This window comes from Vulpes vulpes, chromosome 7 (genome assembly GCF_048418805.1).
Source record: "Vulpes vulpes isolate BD-2025 chromosome 7, VulVul3, whole genome shotgun sequence".
Classification (NCBI taxonomy): Eukaryota; Metazoa; Chordata; class Mammalia; order Carnivora; family Canidae; genus Vulpes; species Vulpes vulpes.
The window spans coordinates 41,788,144-41,815,611 of record NC_132786.1 but is presented as its reverse complement, the minus strand read 5'-3'; the positions used below and the strand labels follow the sequence as shown (position 1 = coordinate 41,815,611).

At 37.5% G+C, this 27,468-nt stretch overlaps 1 protein-coding gene across 2 annotated transcripts in view; it reads left to right on the top strand.

Annotated features, from left to right (window-relative positions):
• Positions 1 to 26,248, top strand: part of SGCZ (sarcoglycan zeta) — a 1,084,978-nt gene extending 1,058,730 nt beyond the window's left edge. The window contains exons 7-8 of one of the 2 annotated variants that reach the window (XM_072763607.1): positions 9,310 to 9,433; positions 23,177 to 26,248. In XM_072763607.1, the coding sequence (XP_072619708.1) occupies positions 9,310 to 9,433; positions 23,177 to 23,371 (319 nt within the window). In that variant the 3' untranslated portion in view covers positions 23,372 to 26,248. The remainder of the gene's footprint in view (positions 1 to 9,309; positions 9,434 to 23,176) is intronic. The other variant, XM_072763608.1, reaches the window with a different exon arrangement.
• The last annotated feature ends 1,220 nt before the right edge of the window (positions 26,249 to 27,468 follow it).

The following is a 27,468-nucleotide window of genomic DNA, read 5'->3' as shown; positions in this document are numbered from 1 at the left end:
ACAGTTCAAAAGAGATTCTGCACTCTATGGTGAAGACTGATGAAACCCATTGTATATTGCTCAAACATTGTTTGGATCTGAGTTTCATTAACTGTTCCAAGGGAAAAAAAAAAAAAAGAATCCAGACTCAGATTCATTTCAGTAAAATGAATTAATATTTAATGATGTAACTGGTATCTTTTCATCTTGTTCATTCTTGTATGAATATAATTTTAAACTGAAATGTGAAGTTTTGCAGGCTCCAAATTAATCACTGAAAACACATAACTCTCATTTACATCGTGATTGTGTTCAAGGAAAAGCCACCGCCATGTACAAAGTAGTTAAAGATTTTGCACTGACAAGTTTTGTCAATGAAAGGCTAAGATAAATTTGCTGAAAAAAACAGTAAAACGGTATTTTGTTCCTTTCCCCACCTTTTCTCGTCTCTGCCTCTTTCTTCTCCCTCTTTATTCTTTCATGCTATGTCTGTATTTATATATTTATTTAGAGTTAATAGCAAGTGATCATTATGAGAAGCTTGTCTTAGCATGTAATCTTGGGAACACAGAGCAACAATTGATCTAGAAATGTGTTTGATCTAACTTGAAGGAAGAAACCATAATGGAAGGTGGAAGTAGGCAGAAAACAGTAAAAATTGAGGCAACAGAATCAACGTGATTTGCAGCTGAAGAAAACTCACTGCAGCTCGAAGTGCTAAGACATTAAAATTGCCTGTATATTCAGGTCACAGTTTGCATTGGTCTTTTTTTCCTGTAAAACATTTTTCTGTCCAATTTTCCATTCATTCCATCATTGAAATAAAAAATAATTTGGATCCCCACTACATGTCTGATGCCATGTTAAATATTTATGAAGAGTGAGATACATGATGCTTAAGTTCTGCTTAAGTTTCCGTGAAGTGGTTGTGTCTCACAGCTTATTTTAAAAGGAGTCTGAATTCCTTTCTCAGAATATTGAGGATTCTTCTAGAAACCTAGGGCACTCATTTTCAAATTGAGAATCTCATAACACCTTAAAAACAAAATCTTGTTTCATCTTTGGTATGTAAATACAGTAAAAATAGAACATCTTGGAAAAAACAGGTGGCAGGGTGACTTGAGTTCAACATTACTCCTTTTCCCTGCTAGAATCTCTGTTTGCACTATAAGAACTAGTCTGAAATCTGTTGCTATGATTGCTAGAATGCTTTCAAAATGAACACAATTGTACTTAACTAATTCTAGTGACTAATCACATCAGAATTCAAAAGCTTTGCAAATAAACATGGGTTTCATTTTTCAACAGGCCCTTTTAGAGAATGTTATATAATAGAATAAATTAAAAATCTCTACTATGTTGTAAGCCCTCCTCAGGGAGGCTTGAGAATTTCTATATAGGAGGGAAGCAGGGCATCATTTCATTGTTGAGACTGTGTTGCCAAGAGTCTGCTTATTAGAAGGTTCTAGAAGAGAATACAGGTTTAGTCTAATTTGAGTTCCAGAGTATTCTGGAATGTTTGAGCTCCAGAATGACTCCAGGACTTCTAAAGGGATTCTAGGCTTATTTGAGGAGTCCAAGATATCCAGAGAAAATTGATGCAAACTAAGATTTACTAAACTTTACCAATTCTTTTTCTTTATGATTTTGGGGGTTTCCATCTTGTTTTAGAAATTTTCTTTTTTGTATCTGGATATTTCCTGTATGTTCTTCTAATTTTCTCTTATTGGTTTTGTACACTTGGTAATTTATTTCTTAGTTTTATGTTTTGAATAAATGAGAAATTGTGTTCTGAATTTTCTTATAATTTTCCATTGAAAATTAGTCTGTGATGGGATCCCTGGGTGGCGCAGCGGTTCGCGCCTGCCTTTGGCCCGGGGCGCGATCCTGGAGACCCGGGATTGAATCCCACGTCGGGCTCCCGGTGCATGGAGCCTGCTTCTCCCTCTGCCTGTGTCTCTGCCTCTCTCTCTCTCTCTCTCTTTGACTATCATAAATAAATAAAAAAAAAGAAAAGAAAAGAAAATTAGTCTGTGATTTATTATTTTGTATACTTGGTGATTTTTTAGTTTACTGTTTTGAATAAATAAAATGAAAAATTATTCTGAATTTTTTTCTAATTTTCCATTGAAAATTATAGTCTGTGATTTATTAGTTTTTATATTTTGAGTAGGCAAAACTGGAAATTATTCTTGCAGAATATGAAGGATCTAATGTTATTGTCTTTAGTATGGAGAGTCAATTATTAAGCATCTTTATTAAAAAACCTAGGATTTTCCACCCAAAATGATTGCCATATTTCTCATAAACTAATTTCTCATAAATACTTTTGATGTTTTAAATTATATTGCGTTCTATGATGAATTTTTTTTTTTAAGATTTTATTTATTTATTTGATAGAGAGTGAAAGAGAGAGAGACAGCATGACACTGGGGAGGGTCAGAGGGAGAAGCACACTCTCTGCTGAGCAGGGAGCCCAACATGGGGATTGATCCCAGGACCCCAAGATCACAACCTGAGCCCAAGGCAGATGTTTAAACGACCGAGCCACCCAGGCACCCACCATTGATGGGTTTCTATTTTTAATTTCAATCTCACTTTTAATTAAAATAATATCATATTATGTTCCAATTTTAAAAAGAAAATTTGCCACTTTAACTTCATTTTAAAAATATAATAAGCGTCACACGTGCTTTTCTCCCCAAAATAGTTTAACATAATGTTTTAAGCTTCAAGAGACTCTATTGAGATTCTTGTTGGGATTTTATTACATATGTTTATTATTTTTTAAAATATTAGAATTTTCATGATATGGAAGTAGATAGGAATTTACTTTTATCCAAGAATATCTCAAATTTTTGAATTTTTAGGTAAAGTAAATAATAGATATCCCTCTCCAGAAAGTAATTGTAACATATAGACATTGAGTGATACATCATTTATATTAACATGGCAATTTAGCAACAGGAATTAAATAAATATATATATATATTTTAAGATTTTATTTATTTATTCATGACAGACATAGAGAGAGAGGCAGAGATACAGGCAGAGACAAAAGCAGGCTCCCTGAAGGGAACTCGATGTGGAACTCGATCTCAAGATCCAGGATCACGCCCTGAGCCAAAGGCAGATACTCAACCACTGAGCCATCCAAGCGTCCTACTAATTAAAAATATTTTAAAAGCATCCCTATATGTCATTAGTACACTTTATTGAATTTTAATGGTCAATGACAGTTGAACATTAGCATCGGTTAACGGTTTTCCTATTTGGAACTACATAGCATAATGTTTTATATATTTTAACCAAAATTGAGTAAAACAGATATTCCTATAAGATCTGAGACCATACTTTCTTTCCCAACATTTTATGAAAATTCTCAAACATGCTTAGTGTTGAAGCATCTCATAGTGACCATCTACATACCCCCAGCTAGATTGCTTCATTATTGTTGTCCTTGTTGTCCCCTTTAATCATATATGTACACATTCCACTAGCCGTCTGTCAGTATATCTTATTTTTTATGCATTTGAACATACATTGTATAAATCTATACAAGTTGCCTATTCACTTTGGCATGCATGTCATTAACTACTATTCAAGATTACTTACAGTTTCTTTTCTTTTAAAAATAATCATACAATGACATTCACAAAAATTAAGTGCACATTTCCAGAGTTTTGACAAATTCATATACCTGTGTAACCCAAATTTCTACCATTATATAAAACATTATCATCAGGGCGCCTGAGTGGCTCACTTAGTGAAATGTCCAATTGGTTGATTGGTGGTTGATTAAGAATTGGATTGCTCGGTTAAAGGTTGACTTCAGCTCAGGTCATGATCTCAGGGTCATGAGATGGAGCCCCAGATCTGACTCCCCACTCAGTTGCAGAGTCTGCTTGTCCTTCTTCCTCTGCTCCTCCCCCTGCACACACTCTCTCTCTCAAATAAATAAATAAATTCTTTAAAGAACAACACACATCATCATCCAGAGAGTTCTCTTATGCCCTTCCCCGAAAATCCCCATCACTACCCACAAGAAGCAACATTTTCTCTCACCTTTTTTCACCCTGGATTAGGTTAGATTGATTTAGTACTAATTATAAATTAATCTACAATATGTACTCTTCTTTGCAAGATTTCTTTCACTCCACAAGATGTTTTTAAGATCCATCTGTGCTGTTGTCTGTATCAATAGTTCTTTCTGCTTTACTGTTGATTAGTATTCCATTACATGAACATACAATATTTTATTTATGCATTTTCCTAATTGATAGACACTTGGGATATAGCCAGCATGTATTAAGGTTTATATGAAAATGTCAGAGCTTTCCAAAGTGATTATATCATTTTCTGTAAAAATGAATGAGAATTTCAGTAGTGCACATTTCCCCAATATTCAGTGTTAGCATTCTTACTAACTTGAGCCATTCTGGTGGATGCTTAGTGGCATTTCATGTTTTTAATTTGCCGTTACTTGATGAGTAATGACATTAATGATTTTTTCATGTACATATAGAACAACCATATATATACTGAAGTGTTTGTTCAAATCTTTTGTCCATATCTTAACTGTGTTTTTTGTATTTTTATCTTTGAACTAGAGGATTATTTATATATCCTGACACCAGTCCTTTGTAACATCTGTATTTTGTGGATATTATTTCCCAGTCTATGGGTATATTCATTTTATTGATGGATTTTGAAAAACAACTTTTCATCTTGAAGACGTCTAATTTATGTTTTAAAATATTTGTATTATTCCTTTTGTAAAAATAGTTTTATTTATTTATTTATTTATTTATTTATTTATTTATTTATTCATGAGAGACAGACACAGGCAGAGAGAGAAGCAGGCTCCATGCAGGGAGCCCCATGTGGGACTGGATCCCCACACTACGGGATCACCCCTGAGCCACCCAGGCGTCCCTTGTTACTCCTTTTTGTAGCCTAAGAAAGTTTGGCCTATTTCCACATCACAAAGATATTTTCTTTTAAAAAACCTTACAATGGGACACCTGGAGTGGCTCAGCGGTTGAGCATCTGCCTTTGGCTCAGGGCACCATCCTGGAGACCCGGGATCAAGTCCCACATCGGGTTCCCCTCAGGGAGCCTGCTTTTCTCTCTGCCTCACTCTCTGTCTCTCATGAATATAAATAAAAACTTTAAAAATAAATAAACAAAAAGCCTTACATTTTAGAGGTGCCTGAGTGGCTTAGTGGGTTAAGCATCTGACTCTTGATTTCCGGTCAGGTCATGATTTTAGGGTGGTAGATTTGAGGTTTGGGTTAGGCTCTCAGCTCAGCAGGGAGTAGGCTTGAGGATTCTCTCCTTCTGGGTCCCCTCCCCCCGCCCCCATTAGGAGTTCTCTCTCTCTTCTTTCTCTAAAATAAATAAACTTTTAAAAAATAATTAAAATAACAAAAGCCTTATGTTTTAGGTTTTATTTTTGATAACAGTGGGTGGTATAGTCTGAAGTTCTTTTTGTCCATATAGAGACCAGTTATTCCAGCACTGTTGAAAAGACTACTTTTTCTCATTGGGTCACTTTACTGCGTTTGTCAAAAACTGGATGACCATAATTGTTGGAGTTTATTTCTAGAGTCTCTGTTATTTTATTGTTCTATTTGTTATTTGTTATGCCAGGCCAGCAACTGTCTTCATTATTATAGCTCTGCTTAAAATGCTTAAAGTGCTTCAAAGTTTTTAAGTTCAACATTGCTGTTCTTTTTCAAGGTGGTTTTGGATATGAGATACAAAAGCTAGTTAATCCTAAACAAATAACTCAACTACACTAAGATTCAACTACTTCCTAATTAAAATATGGATAGAGTATGCATTTCTCAGTATTAGTGGAATGATTGTGAGATAATCCATGCAAAGTTTTAAGTATAGGATGAGTTGAAATGACTTTTCCCATTGGATAGATTTTCCTGCTTTGTTGAAGATTAATTGACCTTATAGTTTGGAAATAAGATTTATATTATATTTTGATGATTACCACACTTAGTTTTATCAAGATTAACAAAGCATACAATTGAAACCTGTTTAATTCAAAGTCTTAATCACTTCATAACCTGATTTAGCAACACTATAAAATTGCTACCACCTTTTGAATGTTTTGTGTATTCTTTGATCAATTTTACATATATGTAAATTATTAAGTATATAGGTATATATTATATATAAGTATATATGTGTGTATATATATATTTATGTATATATATATAAAATTATATATGTGTGATGTGGCAGGTATATATTGTCTTAGGCCAGCAGATCAGCTGCACAAAAATGAAAATATTCTTATAAAACTGTATTTACATATTTGGCCTTCAATGCACTGATATCAGAAATTCAGCCTCAGTCTATTCAATTCTCTTCTTTGTCTCTGGGGTTCCATCACTGTACCAAGGGGTTTACACTGTGCCAAAGCTTTTGGGGTGACATTTGGTCATTAGGAGCCTCATGACCCAAGCTGACATGTGCCAAGAGGTTCTCATTCTTCCCTCTGCTTACACGTTCTTCACCACAGGTCACCACCTCTCTCTCGGTGGAGAATCTTTGGTCTCTTGTCCTCAGTCATCCTGGGATATCTCTACTCTCTTCAGACCTCTAACCCATAAAGAATAAAGGCCATACGTCATAGGGCTTGGCCTCAGGTAGCACAACACAGAGAACAATTTGAACAATTCTGTTCATTCCCCATCCAAATCTTCTTTTTTCTGTGAATCAAGAAAACAGTGCTCCCACAGGTGGAAATAGAGCACAAGCTCTCACTGGCTACTTTTCTTTTGATGTTTTTGCTCCTGTGCTGAATCACTTTCAACACATTCCACAGCTAGGTATTTTTCAGTTCAAAGTTCTATAAGATTAGGAAACTTGAAAGATCTTTATCAACTTCTCTGCTCCATCTTCTACTGTTTATGGCAAAAGATACTATTTAGTGAACAGCAGAACTTCTAGGAAATGTGATAGGAAAGGAAATTCCATCAATATCTCAAAGTACTGCCCCACTACATATTTATGTCCCTTACTTCTCCTAAGATATCTCTTATGGCCCCAAAGGAAATGCTGTAATTTCAATTTAGAGATGCAGAAACTGAGTCTTATTGTTACTGGCTAACTTTCCTGAACCTATCTCTAGGTCTTTCCTGCCTCTTTGAATAGAGATCCTCTAAGTCAGTGGTAGCAAACCACTGTACTCTGTGGCTATGCTGGAGATGGCTACCTGAAGTCTAAAATGAAGATGAATATTATATTTTCTGATTAAATAATAAAAATGAGAATGGAAAAACTCAAAAGCCCAGAAAGACTAAATATATTTTAGTGTTCTAGTACCAAGTGTCAAACAGGGTAGAAATATAATACAAAAAACATGTACACATTTAATATGAGTATCTTATTATCAAATATATGAGTAGGAACTTCAACCCCTATCCTTGGAAACAAACTAAACCATATCAATTATTTGATAAAGTCAGGGGGCTTTTTCTCCCACTTATAAATTAACTGAGTTGTGTTTGCTTGAATGTCAGATTCACATTCTGTTTTAGAATATTAATTCATTTTAATTAAGTACCTGACTTCTATTTGAATTGTTCATCATATCCAATCTTATATAATTACATTTAATGTTATGGATAATTAACCAATGAAAATCGTAGTGGAGAATGGTGTATATTTGGGGATGTATTAGGAGAAATCAATTATAAAATACACAGTTTAATAGAAATGTAGATTCTATGTGGAAAGTATGAGGATTATGAGTGAAATTTTTTTTATTTTCAAGTTTTTAAATGCTGTGTGAAAACATGATTTTTGTTTTTCTAAAAAAATACAAACATTTCTTTAAAAAATATATTATATATGTATATATATATATATATATATATATATATATATTCAAAATCGGACCCATCCAGGGATTTTATAAAGATGTCCAAGAGGCCCATAGAGATGAAAGTTTCAAAGTTACTTTGGTGAGTGAAAAAAAAAATTTTGAAAATGTCGAATTTACTTCTTCTAAATGCTAAGTCTCCTCCTTCATGTCACTTGAAAGTCTCTAAGTTCAACTTCACCATTGAGAAAGAGCGGATCTTCAGAGATCAAACTATTTGATGCGGTTTTCCCTGCAAAACAACTGTCTGGATCAGTTGCCTCAGAGGAAATGAGTTGCTCTGGATGATGGTGAATGTGAGCTGAGGGGACTCTTGTCCTAAAGCTGTCTGGTCAGGGGAAACACGCGCAATTGCTGTCCCAGAACAGAACATTCATCCAAAAAGACCAACTTGGGAATGGTTCCTCTTCTCACACTTGTGCTTTTTACCACTGTATTCTAGTTTCCATGTTCTGCCTTCTTTTGCCCTTTTCTCTAGTTTTATAATTGAAGATAATTTTGAAATTGCCAGCTAGCTTTTGCAGGTGCAACTATCTAAAACAGTTGTGTTGGGTAGCCCAGGTGGCTCAGCGGTTTAGCGCGGCCTTCGGCCCAACATGTGGTCCTGGAGACCCGGTATCGACTCCCTGCATGGAGCCTGCTTCTCTCTCTGCCTGTGTCTCTGCCTCTCCCTTTCTCTCTGTGTCTCTCATGAATAAATAAATAAAATCTTTAAGTAAATAAATAAATAAATAAATAAACAAACAGTTGTGTTTCCCCCCCCTCATAATTTATGCAATCTTTAATCATACTTGGACTGATGTATCATCTCTCGTTTACTTATTCTCTCTCAGTCTAATGTCATTCATTCTGTGGACATTTTCCTGGGCCAGTAGAGGTTGGTTGATGTAGGAAATGGCTTATTTCTTCATTTTAATTAATTTCTAAAAGTTTAATGAGTACTTTGAAAATTTTCAGGTCTACAAAATTTTGACTATGGAATGCTTAAAAGTTCATGATATTAATGATTTTCATTAAACTTCTCTCTTTGCAAGCCTCTTTATTGAGGGATAGCTACATGCTAAGTTGGTAGAAATTTATTTATTAAAACTCAATCATTAATTTTGAAAATATATAAAAGATGTAAGCAAGTATACTTACCACGACCTACTTTTCATGTGCGTTGTGAAAGGAAACCACATAAGAAACTGTTATTAAATCATTAAACAAATGAGAGTAAATAATTGATGTTAGCAAATGAACAATTTCATAAAGAGCCAAAAAATAGATAAGGCAATCATTCTAAAACTCATTTTGGCTTTCTTTGAAATGGCAAGGATTTTTATTTATGCTTACCTGTTTGTTGTAGTTACTAATGTTATCTTTTAGTCCATCATAATTTGTTTTTCTTTTTACTATGAAAGAGTCTTTTGTTTTGCTCTTAGGCTTGAATCACCCACCAGGTCCTTGATAATGGAGGCTCCGCGAGGGGTCCAGGTGAGCGCTGCTGCAGGAGACTTCAAGGCCACCTGCAGGAAGGAGCTCCATCTACAGTCTACAGAAGGGGAGGTGAGTTCCCAGGGCAGAGACTGGACCTTTACTGCTAGAGTGCTTCTCAAATTATATGCAGTGACACATAAAGGACTGCGTCATGAGAGAACTTAAATTATGGAAATATAATATGTCCTGAATATGAAATTTGGTAAACCTGATGTTATATTCCTAAAACAAAGCTCCATTTATTTTCTACAGAAAGATACCCATTCAATAAGTCAATTTTGAGTGGGGCATCTAAATTCCTGTAGTTTCAGAATTGGCAGATAAACATAATAAACATCAAGATAATATCAAGAGTGAAGGCAGTCTTTGTTTTTTGAATTTCTTTTTGGGTCTTCCAAAAGTACTTTTTTTTTCTGTAGAAATGGTTCCTATATTTCTTCTAAAAGAAAAATGAAACAAAAGTTATTTTACCATTTAGCCCAATTGTTATTCCCTAGATAAGGAGATAGATACATGTTAACATTTTTCTCCCATGTTACTTTACTTCCTCCAAGAATCTCCTGTAAGTCCGTTGTCATTCCTTTAAAGAGCATTGCTTTCCCTCACTGCCTGCTGTAAAGAACCCTGTCTTCCATCTGCCAGTCTTCCACTGGAATGGCATAGGCACACATTCATTTCATGTACCTTATCTGCTGCTAGTCATGGTTGTGCCAGCAGAATGACATTTTTGTCAATTCTGGAAATTCCGCAGCATTGGGTTTTCTCATATTACTGCTCCCCATTTCCTCTATTGCCCTTTTCTGCAACTCTGAAGAAACTCTGTTTCCATCTCCTTACCTGCCAGAGCTCTTAGTCTCTCCTTCTTAGTTTCTATTTCTCTGTCTCCCGGGTGCCTCATTCTGTTTATTCAGATCTACATGCCCAGGTTCCTTTTCAGTATCTAATTTCTTATTTAATGCCTCTGTTGAGCTTTTAAGTTCAATAATTAGAGATGCCTGAGTGGCTTAGTTGGTTAAATGTCTACCTTGGGCTCAGGTCATGATCTCAGGGTCCTGGGATCAAACCCCACATTGGGCTCCGTGCTCAGTGGCTCAGTCTCCTTCTCCCTCCCTCTCTCTCTGCTCCTCCCTACCCCCAGCTCTCGGGTGGGTCCCTCTCTCTCTTCTCTCAAATAAATAAAATCTTAAATAATTTTAATAATTACGTTGTTCATTTTTAGGATTCTCATTTGTTTTTTGTTTTTTTTCAAGTCTGCCTGGACATCTTGATAGTTTCTCTTTTGCTTGCTTGTTTTTAATTTTAATTATTTCAAATCCTTATACCAAAGTCCTTGAAAGTCTAAATCCATTGTATTGCTGTTTCTACCAATTAAGTCCCTTAGTATTTTCTTCCTTCTCGTGCTTTTTAAATCTTATTATGAGCTTATAAAGGTCAAGTTGAGAAGAAAAAGAACAGAAGAATAACTTGAGAAAGATGCTCTGGAGCATTTTATGCCTCTTCAGATGTAAAGATGAAGGGAGAAATCAATAGAATCGAAGGAAGATGTTCCTTTCTTACCTTTATGCCACTATTTCCGTTGTTGATTCAAGATGAATTTTAATTACATATTTTGCTTCTTTTTTATAAACAAAATTACTGGCAGGACCATATTAGCATATTAATGGATATTAACACTTAATGATCTAGAAATATACTTCATAATATTGTAAAAGTATATCCTTATTACCTTTCAAGATTTCTTTCTGCTACAATTACAGAATACAATACTTTGTCTACCACAGCAAGATGGAAATCTTTAAGTATCTTGCATCCTTTTTAAAGAGTTGCTTTTATCATGCTAATCATTTCATTCAAATTATTCATAATGAATCATCCCATAATAAATATTGGTGGTTATTAATCTCTGTTCTGTTCCTATTTATGCACCACTTTACTCATCTTCTTTTATTCAGTGTATCAGCGGAATGAATCCTTGGATTCAATTACAGGTTAGCTTTTAATTGTGAATTGGATATTATGCTATAAATAAATCATAGCCAGAGATTTTCAGCTGTGGTCAATTTTTTATATTAATAACATAAAGACACAGAAAAGCACAGCACTTTATATTGGAATAAAATAACATGTAATTTTCCTAGGAAAAAGTGTGAAATGATATGAAATCTTTCTCCTTGCTCCACTGACTATGCCACAGAAAGGCAAACTGATCATTTACTAAACAAAATAGATAAAAAGTCCCTCCCTTAGACTGTTTTTAAAGTAGTTGAGATCAGGACAAACATAATATTGAGGTAACAAAGTAACTGACAAAATGCATAAGAATGAAATTGCACTCAAAATTATGCACTGATGAAGATTCAGTCATTTCAGATATAGTGTTGCAAGGAATTTCCAATTCTTCACTGAAGTCAACCTGCATCATAATATGGGTGGAACTCTGCAAGTGTTTTAATACCACACAGCCATGCAATAATGCAATAACACATATGTTACAGGATTGCAGAGGAAGGGGGAATCATTTTTATTTTGCAAATCTATTGAGCTTTTCTATCACAGTGATAGGCCTGATTTCAAAGAGTAAGAAAGGGATAAATGAAATCGTGGTTCAGAGAAGACAGTGGGCCTTGATTTAAAAGCTCAGGCGAGTGATCGGGAGCACCAGGGAGAGTTTCAGAACAAATGGATTCTATGGTTTATAGGACAATACAGAAGAAAAATATCAATTTCAGAATTTGGAAGTTGAACAGTTTCACAGTAACTGCCTTAGCAGAACAGAAGGAGATGTGAGCAAACCCATCAGTTACCGGACTCGGGTCCTTGGACCCAGCAATGGCAGGAAGGGGGCCCGACCTAAAATGGAAAAGCACATGCAAGGCTCCACTGGGGCTTCTGCTCCAGCACCAGGGAGGCAGCATAAAGCAAAGAGTCCTAGGGCTGACTCTCTAAGGAGAGGGGGGATAGAGTATTTTAAAGAAACTTAGGTGGGGAAAGGGTGACAGGTCAGTCTGTAGAGGTGGCTTGTCTAATTAGCATGCTAAATCTCCACCTGGGCATGAATTTCCGTTTTATAATGGGGGGAAAAGTGGGTGAAAGGTCAGTACTGGGGTCCTTCTGGGCGCAGACTGGTTTGCCATGGATTAGGCTTGCTCCTTAGCTGGTGCTCTGCTCTGCAAGAAAAGTGCTAACAGTCAGTAGGGAGTTCTGCAAAAGAGGTGATAATAGCCAGCAGGCAGGAAGGAGTTTTCTAAGTGCACAGGGGCTTGTTCCCAAGGTCCCCGACTGTCTTATTTCTCCTCTGAGAGATTTCATCTTCCTTCTTCTCAAGGAGAAGGGACTAAAGGTCTCAACTTCTGAAACTGCTTCCTGCTGAGCGGGAGGAACCTACCCTAGAGGCACAAATTTTCTTTCTGACTGTTCTACACACTTCTGGGGATTTGGGTCTTCCTGTAGCAGTATAGGTTGGAATCCTTGTGCCACCAGTAGCTTGGCTTGGAATTGTTGAAGCTTGAATGACACTAACTTTAGTAACAGGTTAAACTGAGAGGGACCAAAAATAAGTAGCAATAGGATAGCCACCAATCATCCCAGGAGAGGGGAAACAAACAAACAAGCAAGCAAGAGAGACTGGGGAGGGCACTGTTGATTGTTGATTACATATAGTTAGGATTTGTCCCTTGGTTATACCAATGCAGCCAGGATACCTGCTCAGAAACCCTTTTTTGCATTTACTTCAATTTTCTTGAGTTAGTTATACTGGCACAACCAGGTTTTGTTAATAACAGTATAGGCTCCTCCTTGTTCAGCAAGCAATCAGGTATTAAGAAAAGGTATTTCTGTGAAAATAAAAGTAAAACACAGGTTGATGATTGGAGCAAACTATAAACCTAGTTTCTGAGTCCTGACTGCTGCCAGTGAGAAGATCTCTAGATGTGAAGCCTCAAAGCATCCTCAGATAGAACAGGGGCAGGCAGTAGCAAGCTGATGGATTTTTCTGATTTGTAGTTCAAATTCTCTGGGTGGTCTTTTGAGTGGCCCATAGAGCAACAGGGATGGGAATTGTCTATACATGAGCTACCCTGGCAATTTTCTGGAATTTACTACCAGGTGCTCTAGTTTTGGTCTGCAGGACTTCAGGAAAAACAAACAAACAAGAAACAGTTTTACTTCTTAATGATTCCACTACAAGAGAATGCAAGAAGATTAGAAGCCATAGTTTGGAAGGGCTTAGCCAGATATCTGAAGAAACCAGAAGAATTCAGGATCCATCCCAGTCTCATAAGCAAATAACAAACACTTAAAAGGTAATTACTCAGACTAAAATCTAACATCCACAAAGGGTATGTTATTGAAACACAATTTTCTCTCTAAAGTCACCCTCATTTTCATCAAACATAGCCAAATTAAAACCAATTTGTTTGCAAAACAAGTCTAGTTTTAACAAACCTGACCTAACTATTTACATAAGTACAGCAAGAATAGTGATTGATCACATAAGTCCTCTTAAATCTGCTTTGCTGGAACTTTTGCAAGGAATTTTAAGTTGAATTTAATAGCCTCTTCTTCAGGCCAGAAGCCAAGCCAGATACTTGCCATTAGTTTTGTCTGCAATACCTGTATATTTGGGTGAATTCTCCTTCTTGAGGTCTTCAACATATCCTTAGGTTCCTGCATCTGTGGAGAAGTGACCTTCTTTACTCAACTGGGAACTCTATTAGTAAGGTACCAGGCCAACACTTCCAAAGGGGCTCTTTTGACTCCAAAAAAAGTCAACCTTAGTCCCTTAATGCTGTCTAGTCATATCTGAATCTATGCATGTCTTTCTCAAGTATGATATTCCAGTCAAAGCCTTGGTAGTATAACAGATGTTTCGAATAGTATCTTGTTACAGGGAGAACAGATTCTTGTTGAACTTATGTAAACAATTAATAATTGCCAAGAAAGAATACTCCCTGGAAGTTTTCTGAATTCTAAAGGGTTCAAGAAAGGAGTAAAGTGCAACACCTCAATTTGTTCAGAAAGGAATATTTTATCAAATTTCTGTAAGTCATAGATATCTCAAGAGAACATGTTCCCTTAAATCTGGAAGAGCAAACCAGCATTGTTTCAAAAAGAGTCAAACTATAATCCTCTTTATTTATTTAGTCCCATGTTACTAATTTTTGTTCTGTTCAAATAGTTTTCCCAGCAGTTCCAGAAATTCTTACAGTTTAGTTTCATGATGTTAAGAATCTCAAAAACCTGTACTTGTCAAAAATTCTTTTCATGATTCTTCTTGAGGTCGAAACACCTTTTGCAAGAGCATCAGAACAATAACTGTAAATGACAAAAGACTCAAAAACAGACATAGTTAGAGATCTGATAAGAGTTCATTAGAATGTAGTTGGCAAGGAAATCTAGTTATTTCTGTGACACACACTTTAATAATTGGAATGTCAAGTGATGACCTTTTACCAGCACATATTAAAACTTTAGGATTTCATATAATTTCTGGAGGAGTTATAGCATTGACCCATGCAGTATAGCCTAAGAAGCTTTATTATCATTTGTTTGTTAATGCTTCCCTTGTAACCTACATACCAAATAAACAAGTCTAATCAGAAAGAATTATTTAGAATTTGAATTTGGGGGAAGTTTGTTAAAAACCTCAGAAAGTTCTAAAGCACATGCCTAAATAGGATCACAGATTATTATAAATCTTAGTATTTATTTATTTAACCAAGATGAAAAGATATTCCAAAAACAAATACATAAAATTATACGATTGTTAGCAAAACTTGGCTCCTTTAATATTGAGAAGACTTCATTTTCCTAAGTAATCAAAGGATTGATAAGAACAAATACAGAGACCTTGTTTTTCTGGGAAGATAAAGAAAAAAAAAACACTTTATAATTTCTTAGCAAGAACAACAATGCAAGAACTTGGTCTTTTTAACACAGAGAAAAACCAAGTTTTATTTCTTTTTTTTTCCAAGTTTTATTTCTATACCAGTTTACTCTTAAGACTCATATATTCTTAGTCCTGACCATATATAAAATTCTTTTCCGAAGATTCCCTCCACAAGCCTTCTACAACTTTCGTTTTCATTCAGATTTAGTCCTAGGCCTTTTCTCTGTAAATAACCAGTCTCAGGAAAAAAATTCTTCCCTCAACAAAAATGTATTTTCATTCCTTATGCTTTTTTAAACATATTTCCTACATTTTTACATACGGACTTGTTTTCCTTATCATTTCCAGCAATCTCAATTACGTTTATCAGAATTTTGACTCTTTGAAACAATTCGTTTTCTAGTAAAAACTAAATAGTAAGCAACTGTGAACTGTCCGTTATACCCAGAACTCTTTAGATTGGAAATTTATGAATACATTTCATAATTTTTAAAAACACAAGCTTTTTGTTAAGAACAATCTTTTTTTTTTTTTTTTTTTTTGTTCATGGGAGAGAGAGAGAGAGAGAGAGAGGCAGGCTCCATGTGGGACTTGATCTCAGGACTCCAGGATCATGCCCTGGGCAGAAGACAGACACTAAACCGCTGAGCTACCCAGGGATCCCCCTAGAATGATCTTTCAATATAGCATAAGACATGTTGACTAACAGACCCAAATTTATCTTTAGTTTTTCTATAATAAGCCAAAAGCAGATAAATCTGTGTTCAGTAATGAATGTTTTGGTGTTTTATCTTATTTGGAAAAGACTTAGCTATCCAGAGAATTCAGCCTGATGTATCATTTAATCTATCAAAGCTTCAGAGTTTTAGGTTACCAAAGATTTTAAAAGCTATAAACCTTTTTATTTAATTTACTTGTTCATAAAAATTACCCATGAAAACTTGATGAGACAGACAAAATCAAACATTGTTAAGTCATTTATGCTGACAAATGGCAACAGATACCACATGAATTTAATAAATTCAGGTAGAATGAAAGCTGTTGAGAACTCCACAAGACATGTCTATTTTAATTAAACCAACAACCTTGAATCCACTTGTGTCCACTGAAAAGTCAATCCATTTGTTCCCCACTGTCAATTTTACTTGATGCTCTTGAGGGGAAATCTGAAGTGGTGGGAGGCCAGGGAAGCTCTTGGGCCCCATCATGCTGACGTGGGAGGTGTTCTAGTCCTTCCATAAGGAGGTAGCCTGACCACTTAGCATGCTCTTTGCTCCTCCACAGTGAGGGTGGGAGGAGCAGGAGCCAGTGGTGCTGGAGACACCAGGGATGCCATAGGAACCAGCTGCATGAGGGGTCCAGGTGGTGGTGCTGTAACAGGAGGAGAAGGGGGGGGAGGGAAGCTGCTGACAAGGCCAGAGGCAGATTTTAAAGCTTGAACAATCATTCTTTCATCTCTAGCTCTAGCTCTTGTCTCTTCCCCCTGCAAACATGCTTTTTCTCTGGTTGCCCTGTAGCCCCCTGGAGGGGGTGGGGGAGAAGGCAGTGGTTGAGCATCAGTACATGCTGGGGGGGGGGGGTGTGGATTTAGGTTTTACAGTATCCACCTGTCTTTCTCCTCCTTTTTTCTCATTATTCTGATTATTATGAAGGGAATCAGATATCTGAGATTTGTGTTCATCCTTATTTCTCTGGGCCATCAATTGGGTCCTTTCCTGTGAGGCGTTACTGGAGTAACATAAAAGCTTTTAAGTAGGGGATTTCATCCCAGATCATGTGATCTTGAAAAACATTGGGTTAGTTTTTATCTCTCAGTTTAAAAATGCCCAATGTTTGCAAGTGCTTGCCTTTACAATTACATAGGGCTCCTTAACAAATGAGTTTTAGTAATTACCATCTGGAGGTCAAGAAAATATCTCACATTTATAATACATGTGGACACATATACACAAATAAGATGCAAACAAAACCTAGCCTTTGTTCCACTAAAACTGTTGTAGAAAACTTAAAAAACAATTTCTGAAGACCCCCCTTTTATGAAAATAAATCTAATTGCAAACTAGCTTTATAATTTATGGCTCCATTAATTATTTTTTATTTTCCAATTAGGATATGCTGGTTTTGTGCAAAGATATCCAGAGCTGTGACAACAAACAAATCAGAGGAAACCCAGATTATCTTTGTGAGCATTCCTTTCTCCCCAAAAGTTGAGGACCTCACTGAACCAAAGGGCTTCCTAAGTTTTGGGTTGTTTATCTTAAAGCCAGCCTTTTCTGATTCTGTGCAAGAAAACTAATTTAGGCATGTCAAAAGAGCCCCATCTGGGCCAGTTGAGACTCAGGTTATCCTTAATTTTTTTCCACCTGGACAACATTAACAGTAAACCACCACCACACCCCAACAGCTCAAATAAAAGCAGGGCCAGCAACTGAAATTGTGAAGGTCAGGAAATCAGAGACCTTCTGGATACACCCATGAGGAGCTCTCAGGCTGGTGCTTGTCTCAAGAGCCCCGTTCCAGGGGACACCACAGCTTCTCACCACAGCTTCTTTTCTCTTAAAAAAAAGAGAGAGAGAGAGAGAGAGAGAGAGAGAATGGAAAAGTGTTTTGTTCCAGTTCAAGTGAGGACAGCTGCCCGGGATACACAGTCTTCACAAAGAAGAGAGTGCTTGCAGGGGAGAAACCTTTGCTGCAGGGTTAACATAAAAATTTACAAATCACTGGACAAAGGACATTTCAGACGGTTGTAGGCCTTACTTAAGCTTCTAGTGTGTGCAAGGCTGCATGGCTTTAATCTCATGCGAACTTGGGGAGGTTTTACTCTTTATGTTTGGAATATTCCTTTTTAGTTAAGTGAGGCAGATTCAAGTCCACAGTTTTTCCCCCACAGATGAATACATAGAAAACAAAAGTAAACAGGTTTTTATTTTTTTAAAGATTTTATTTATTCATGAGAGACAGAGAGAGAGAGAGAGAGAGAGAGAGAGAGGCAGAGACCCAGGCAGAGGGAGAAGCAGGCTCCATGCAGGGAGCCTGATGTGGGACTCCATCCTGGGTCTCCAGGATCACACCCTGGGCTGAAGGTGGAGCTAAACTGCTGAGCCACCGGGCTGCCCATAAACAGGTTTTCAAACTCAAACCAGGGACTTTTGGTGTGAGCAGGGGAAGAAAACTGGTGAGAAAAGAGCGAAAGAGAACAAAGAAAAACCCAAATGAAGACTAATGGCTCCAGATAGGGACTCCAGCCCCTTACCAGGTCAATCACTCTTGGCCCAAATCTCCCAAAATCACAACTATATGGGAGTCCCCTGTGCTAAAGGTGCCTGTAGCAAAGAAAAGCAGTGCCTGTTCCAGCAGAGGCCCACACTCCACGGAACCCTGTGAGTGACCTCAGCCACCACCTGAAGGCCAGCTGGATCCCAAGGGCCTGCCACCGTCTGAGGGGAGGAGCCCTGGCGCAGTCAGCACACTGAACTTCTGGGCTTTGTTTAAGGAAAAAGATTCAGAGAAGCAGACAGCGCTCACAGAAGACAGAAAAGAAAAGCCTGAGGAACCAGAGGGTCACTGAGAACAAAAGGAAGCTGGGAACCGCCCCCCCTCCAGTCCCCACAACGCCAGAACAAAGAGGTCTGGGCCCTGCCTCAGTCGTGGGTAGAGGTTCGAGTCTGGCAGCCCCAGTTCCACTGGGTCCTGTCTCATCTTAGGGTCCCTTCGTGGTCGCCAAAATAGGTTACCGGACTCGGGTCCTTGGACCCAGCAATGGCAGGAAGGGGGCCCGACCTAAAATGGAAAAGCACAGGCAAGGCTCCGCTGGGGCTTCTGTTCCAGGACCAGGGAGGCAGCACAAGGCAAAGAGTCCTCGGGCTGACTCTCCAAGGAGGGGGTGGGGTAGAGTATTTTAAAGAAACTTAGGTGGGGAAAGGGTGACAGGTCAGCCTGTAGAGGTGGGGATTTGTTAGCTCCTGTGCACTTAAAGGTCATGCTTCTTCCCGCTTGGCTTGTCTAATTAGCATGCTAAATCTCCACCCCTGGGCATGAATTTTTGTTTTATAATGGGGGGGAAAGTGGGTGAAAGGTCAGTACTGGGGTCCATCTTGGCGCAGACTGGTTTGCCCTGGACTAGGCTTGCTCCTTAGCTGGTGCTCTGCTCTGCAAGAAAAGTGCTAACAGGGGATCCCTTGATGGCTCAGCGGTGTAGTGTCTGCCTTCAGCCCAGGGCCTGGTTCTGGAATCCCAGGATCTACTCCCACGTTGGGCTCCTTGCATGGAGCCTGCTTCTCTCTCTGCCTGTGTCTCTGCCCCTCTCTCTCTCTCTCTCTCTGTATCTCTCATGAATAAATGGATAAAATCTAAAAAAAAAAAAAAAAAAAAAAAGTGCTAACAGTCAGTAGGGAGTTCTGCAAGAGAGGTGATAATAGCCAGCAGGCAGGCAAGAGTTTTCTAGGCACACAGGGGCTTGTTCCCAAGGTCCCTGACTGTCTCACATTGATGCTGCAGAAACCTGGTGAAATCGGGTTGAAAAGAATCAATATGCAACACCTCTTTTTTACCTCATGATTTATTTTACATCTCAAGCCAAGAAAATATCATTTTCCCTTTAAAAGCCCCTATTCAGGGATCCCTGGGTGGCGCAGCGGTTTAGTGCCTGCCTTTGGCCGAGGGCGCGATCCCAGAGACCCGGGATCGAGTCCCACATCAGGCTCCCAGTGCATGGAGCCTGCTTCTCCCTCTGCCTGCTTCTCCCTCTGCCTGTGTCTCTGCCTCTTTCTCTGTGTGTGACTATCATAAATAAATAAAAATTAAAAAAAAATAAAATAAAAGCCCCTATTCATTTACATTTGTCTATTAACAAAATATACTTTTCCTATATGGGTGAGGGTACAGTATGGATCTCAGAAGTTAATGGAATTAAGTGTAGTCCTAAAACTACATGCTGTTGAGAGTAGCCCCAGATTGGATAGCCGAGCGGGAGGGCGCTGCTAGAGCCACACACCTGCTTCAAGTAAGGCCCGAGTCCTCCAAGGATAAGTCTGTTGATGAGGCCTCCATTCCTGTGCTTGTTTTGCAAGGCTGCCACCTGCACACCCTACCTGTACAAAACCTGCTTCTCTCTGTAACTTTAAAGCCAGCTTGTGCCCGCAAGCCCCTCTAAGCCACTGGGGCTGGCCAGTAATGGTTATTGCTGTGCTGACTAATAAGTGAACCGTTCACAGTATCTTACATTCATTTGATCCATCCCACGTGAAGCTTCCTCACCACTTTCGCTTTGTGCTCTCTCACAATGTCATCAACATCTCAAGGTTTCTTGGACAAAGCCATCAGCTCCTGACATTTCCTTGGAATGAAAGCATCTCCAAACATGCAGACCTAAACCCCATTGTTCCAGAACTTGCCCCATAGTATTTTTGGTATTTATGAAGTCTGGGATTTCTGCTCTCTGCAAGCATGCTAGCTCCTTAAAAAGAAGTGAGGGACGCAGGGTAAGCTATGAGAGAGTTCTTCTCTTAAACTCAACCAGAAGAGAAGTCCTCCCTCTGTTTCTACGGAGAAATGAGTGAAAGAGCCCAGGATATGTAATGGTTGGTGTTATGCTCAATGACATCCCTCAACAAAGAGACACAGAGCCAGAAGAAATAACGCCCAGCCTGTATAACCAAAAATATGTCATCATTCCCTTTTGCTTTGTTTTGTGCGCTTTCCATTTTCCTATTAGGAAAAAAAAATATGTCTCCTTAAAAAAATTAAAACAGAAGCATTTTCTTTCTCTTTGCTTTCCTGTCACTTAATACACAAGTAATTATGGGGTGATAAATTTCAACATTTGACACCTACAAACAAAAATCTTAATCATGCTTTCTTAACTTTGAATATTGTTGGTAAATTCAATCATCCATTTACTTTATAATCCCTTAATGTATTCAATAACCATTTGTATTATGAGGAAGCTCTATGTGTGAGGTTAAATATTATGAAGTTATAAAAGTTTCAGGTATGATTCCACCTTCAAGGAAGATATTATTTTCTAGACAAAGGAATATATAAATAGAACTGTAAAATAACTTCAAATGATGAGCAAAATAAGATATCAATAATAAGTTTCTATGGGAGAAGCAATAAGAAGAGTCCTTCCATCTTGGAGCATCAGGGAGGAGTCATAGGGGCATGAAGTGGATGAACTGGACTTTGCTAAAGGTGACATTTGTACCCTCCAAGGGAGAGACATGTCCATGGCAAAGGAAGAACATTGTTTCATGCCATATGCACTGATACAATTTTCTGCACTATTCTGTGAACCAAAGACAGCTGTAGATCTTACTTGCTAGTAAGAGAAACAAACAATAAATGAAGAAATACATATTTAATACAATGTTAGGAAAGGATTGGTACTACAGAGAAAAGTAATGCCATCAAAGAGAGATTAATGGATTAGTGTTATTTCAGAGTGGTTAAGAAAACCCTTTTTTAGAAAATGATCTTTTAGTAGAGATCTGAAACATCTAAATTAATCTAAAATATACATGTCTATGGCATACAAATTATTTTTCTATCTTATTTGCAGCATTCAATAGATTCCTGTGTTTCAAAATGTTTTAAAAATAAAGGAGTTTAAAACTATTAAAAATAATAAAACATATAAGAAGGGCAAAAACCAGAAATCTCCTTCCTACCTTTGCTTTCTGACCACCCAGTGAATAACTACCCCCCACTTGTAAATGTCTGGAGAAAAAGTTTTGTAGGCTAAAGAAACAGGGTGTAGAAAAGCCCAGAGGCCAGGGTTCTTTGGTATGTTTGAGAAAATGCAAGAGCTGAAGCAAGGAGAAGAATGCCAGGAGATGACGTTAGAGAGAAGGCAGGTCAGGGAGAGCTTGGTGGACATGGGAAAGAATCCAGATTCACGCTGAGTGTGGTGGGAGGCCTTTAGGGAGTTTTGAGCATGGGGGTGACCTGATCCGATCTATATTTCTTAGAAGTTCACTAAGCAGTATGTAAACAGGCTATAAGATGACCAGAATGGCAGCTGGCAGGCCAGTTAGGGGGCTGTGGGAGGAGTCCCAGTGAGAAGGGAACAGGACTCAGATGAGGGTGAATATGTAGGAAATGGAGTAACCTCAGATTCTCCTGTCAAGTTAGAGATGCCTGTAGACAGTCATCAGCTACGTAACAACAGAATGAAGAAAGAGCTAGAGAAGGTTGTTTCTTTGCTCATTCAGCTTCACAATTCAGTTTTTCTTTCTTTGAAACTTTCCCCTTGCATGTCAAAACCAAATGACCACCGTCCCTAAAAGTGCCAAGTCCATGTTTGGAACAGGTGAAGTAATTTTGCAGATTGGAAGATCTAGCAAAGTAAGTGTTGCGTACAAATAATACATTTCGAGGCCACTTCAAACCCGATTCTATCTAATCATTGTTAAGAGTGCAAATTATCTACATGGTATACCCTTTAGACTATCAACATGATCTTATGACTTTTTTTTTTTTAATTTGGCCACCGAGTACTTAGTTTTTATTAATCGTCCATCCCTTTGGGAATGTCATCTCCACGAGCATCCCGATTTCTCTGTATGTTCTTCAGACGAGGCATGATTAAGAAGTTAAATGGAGAGACTCTGTCAAACTCATTAATTTTCTGTGGTGTTTGAATAAGTGGGTTGGCCCCTTGAGCAGACTGTGCAATATTGCTTTTTCAGATCGAGGGCTTTCTGTCAGAACACACCATGTCTCAAAGGAGAAGATAGCTGCCGAGCTTTGGGGCTGTACCCGAGGAATGTAATTTGTTTGCTCAACAAAGCATGGCAGCTAAACCAATGGAATTGTTGGTTGTTTAGTCTTTCTCATTAGACCATGGTGTAAAGCTCTGAGGAATGCTGAATGCTAAAAGGAATCACAATGCACTTTCTTCCCCCCCACCCCACCCCCCAATCCAGATATTTTTGAATGCAGATAAAATCCGCCTGGGGAACCTACCAACCGGCTCGTTGTCATCTTCTTCAGCCAGCTCCTCGAATTCTCGGCAGACAGTGTACGAACTGTGCGTCTGCCCCAATGGCAAACTTTACCTTTCTCCAGCAGGAGTGGGGTCGACCTGTCAGGCCAGTAGCAACATCTGCTTGTGGAGCTGAAGTGACTGATTTCTCCTCACACCAGAATAGCCTTTTGTTCCTGTCCGTCTGCTTCACAGTTCTGCTCGGTTTCCCTTGTGATGAGTCCAGAGCTTCTTCCAATGGTCCACAGAGCAACTTCTTCCAATGCAAGCAGGGATTCGCTGCCACCTCCTCTCATGATTTACTGTACTGCTCAACGCAGAGAGTGCGGGTGACAGGACAGTGGAAAAATCACCTTCAGCAGGAAAACCGGATCATAACTTTTGCTCAAAAGGGAGAAAAACATAGGTGCCTTTGCTACATGAAGTGAAGCACACAGTTTTAGATTTTTGCAGGACCTGGATATGAACTGCCCACACATACATTACATAGATGAAATTCCCAGTCTCCAATGGCAAGATGAGATGGTTAGCCCTGTCAGAAAACTAATTCTACAGCCTGAAAGCACAATTTTCCAATCATCTTTTTGGATGTAAACTTTTATCCCTGAATTTTAAAATTTTCAAGCATTAGATAATGCTTGCTTTACTAAAAAAAAAAAAAAAAAAAAGTAAATTCAATACATGATTTTTAACAAAACGAAACAAAATGAGACAGAATCTTACCCTGAGTTTTATTTGTTTCTTTGAATTCGATGTGTTGTTACTCTTTGTCTACTAAGTCTAGGGTTTTGTACATTAGGTAATTTTGAAAGCACTCAGCAATATAATCTTTACCGAATTAACAAAATGCCATTATCCTGTCATATGTCAGATCTGAATGGCCTTATATAGTATTTACTTGGCTTTTGCATGTGATGTATTTGCTTTTAACAAAACATCTAATTTATTGAGATATGAGATAGGATTAAGAAGGGACATACTGACAGTGTGGAATCCATAGATTTTTTTTTTAAATTCACATGCTATCGTTTCCACTAGTACATAGTACTACATAGTACTCATAGTACAGCATTCTGTTTGCTCCATTTACTTTATATTTGACTCTGACTGCTAAAATTCAAACATATCCTCTAAATAAATTACTAATGTGATGCATTATGCTGAGAATGGATTCACTTCCCATTGGACTATAATCTTCAGAATTATATCTATGTATTTTTTTATTGGAGGTTAAGATTTAAGGACAGTAGAAAGTAAATTATAAATCCCTGCTTACACGATAAAAAAATATAAATGTTAACAAACATGTTGACAATGTGTTTGCTCCGTTAGATTCCTATTTTAAGGAATTTGTTCATATCTCCTTTGAGTGCTTAATACGTAGTTACCTTTATTAGACTGTTAAGCTACCCTGGCATCAAATATCATAGCTCCTTTCATTCTCCACTGCTTATTTTTGTAAATTAGCACTAATAAATAACTCCAGAATAATGTAGATTTGTTTATCACAACACTCCTTAACTTGAATTCTTGAAACTTACAGAATCCAAGAATGTAAAATTGTATTAAATATTTCCTATTATGGGAAGATGACTTGATTACTCTAAGGTAAGTCCTTAAATGTTCACGTGTCAATCAGTCTTATTTCCCCCGTGCACACCATTGCAGGTGTATGGAAGCTTCATTTGGGGGGCCCATCTCCGTAGAACCTGTGGAACTCTGCAGCATAGAGCCAAGTGAGAGATGGGAACCTGTCAGAGTAATTTGGTGAAAGTAGAAAAATTAGATAATGCAAGCAGCAAAGTGAACCATTTGGCCAGAATTACCTTGTTTGGATAACTTAACAAGTTGAATGCTCGATGAAGCTCCCGTTTACTAAAATGCATTCTGTACTCAGCAAAAGGTCAGAATAGTTAGGGCAGTTTTATCACTTTTAAAATATAACTTGACTTACGTTTGGGGGTTATTATAGAAAAGTTAATATTGGAGTAAGAATTGAGATATTCAATTGCTTAAAAACATAACATAAGCGTTCAATTTATTTACGTTAGAATATTAGAATTTAATATGAGAAATCCTCACATTGATTTAGCAAGGTACACAAAGTGTAACACAAGAAATTTTGAGACCTTATGGGTGCTAATCACTATGTTATGGACCTTTTAGGAAAACACTGTGTAATAATTTGAGATATATTCAAGTTCTAAACATCCCTAAATTAAAACAATTAGAAAGTTTTTTTAGTCAAACGGGAACAATTCTTTTGATTAGTAATTAGCACTGTTTCTAATCTCGGCTCTGTCTTCTACTAATCAGCAAGCTGATTTAGGCAGTCTGGGAATATCTCCAGACTCCAGTTTACTCAACTATACAACAAAAGTATTCAATCAACTGGTCTCTTGACAATCCTTCCAGCTCTAACATGTTCTAATTCCAAGAGCAAATATTATAGGAAGTGGAAGGAGCCACTGAAATTTTAAATTATATGTTGTAAAAGGAGAAAAGTTGAAAGAGAGTGAGGAGACAAACAGTATAAAATCCAATTCTGGTGAGGGGCTGTTAATTTCAAATTCAAATATGTTCTGAAATGTTACAGAAACAGTTTGAAAGAAATGTTAAGAGATTTAGACTATGTCTAAATGATGTAAAAATACCTGTTCGACTTAGTAGAAAAATATAATGATACAGGTAGCTTTCCTATCCAACACTGGGTGGTTGGTTTGAATTACGTGACTGGCTGTTTTAGATTCTTTAGAATCTAAGTATAGATTCAATACAGCCTCAGAGTTGGAGCTTCTGTGGCAGGCATAGAAGATTCCTCCTGTAAGTCCTTCATTTCCTCATAAATGAAGGCTTGGTTCTCTCCTAATACAGAGTTCCCTTAATTGTAGACTACTAAGCAGATTCATCACCTGTTTCTCCAGTAACATTTTTATGTTACATCTTACATAAATACTGTGCAGTTTACTCAGATGCAAATTTCATCTTTCCTAAATTTAACTCAGAAAAAAAAGAATTCCTTTCAGGTGTAGTACATGGACCATAAACTTTGTATTTAGTTCCCTGGAGAAGGCAGGAAGGGAAGAAGGGAAAAGGCAAGCCCCCCAGGCTAGAAGGATAAAAGGAAGAAAAGGGATTGACAGGATTCCTAGCATTTACATTTTTAGCTGGGAATGAATAAATTGAGAGTATTTGAGTTCTGTTGCTGGGGGTCAAAAGGAGAGAAGCAAAGACACATTATCCCTTCTTCTTTTTAGAATATTTAAGTGAGCTACTCTCAAAAAAATATACTTCCAAATTTCCTGTTTCTTTTGCTCATCATCTCCCAAAATTTCTACCCTATATTTCTTGGTCCTATTTTTTTTCTTATTAAAAACCACAAGCTTTATAATTTAGTACATAATTATTTATTGAAGGGTTTAAGATAATTGCATACTTTAAATTTTACATTAATCAGGAAAATTTAGATTTCAGTACCCACAAATTTCTGAAACTGGAGCCTGGAGTTTCAGTTCTTGTTCTGCACCTACTTACTTGCTCCTGTGACCCCATGAAATGTACTTCATTATCTTGATCACAGTTTACATACCTGTGAGAGCGGTACAGCAAACTAAAAGTTTCCTTTGGTTTCTTTCATCTCTAAATTTCACTGATTCACTTAAGAAGAGGCTCAGCAACCTTGAGTTCTGTGGCTTAGTCCGAACTAGCATTACTGATCTCCTTTTATACCTTAACATGTTATTTGTATATGTTGAGATACAAATCTTTCCAGCATCCCGCTCCTTACTCCTTTTTCTATTTCTTGTTCTTACCATGTGAACATTAATATCTCTTTCATAAATAATGCTTCATTGACAGGCTTCAGTAATATGGTTGACATTTAAAAAAGAAAAGACTATATTTGGGTCATTAAAAAAATGACTCTCGGAAATTAATAGAAATATTTACCAAATATTAATACTGTTAATCATTCTGTTACTACTTATCCCCATCAAACTAAAAAGCTCCGATCTTCTAAAGAAAAGATAATTTGATCACTAAGGTCAGTTGCTGAATTTTTATAAGATGCTATGCCATTCAAGTTTCCTGCATCTTCTACATAAAAATTACTCAGTTGGACAGTGCCTCATTTTATAAAACTGGCATTTGATACAATAAAACTCCTAATGAATTGTGTCATTGCAGCATGGTATCTCTGAGGCAGCAATTGGTAGAAGACTGGAGAGTGTTTAA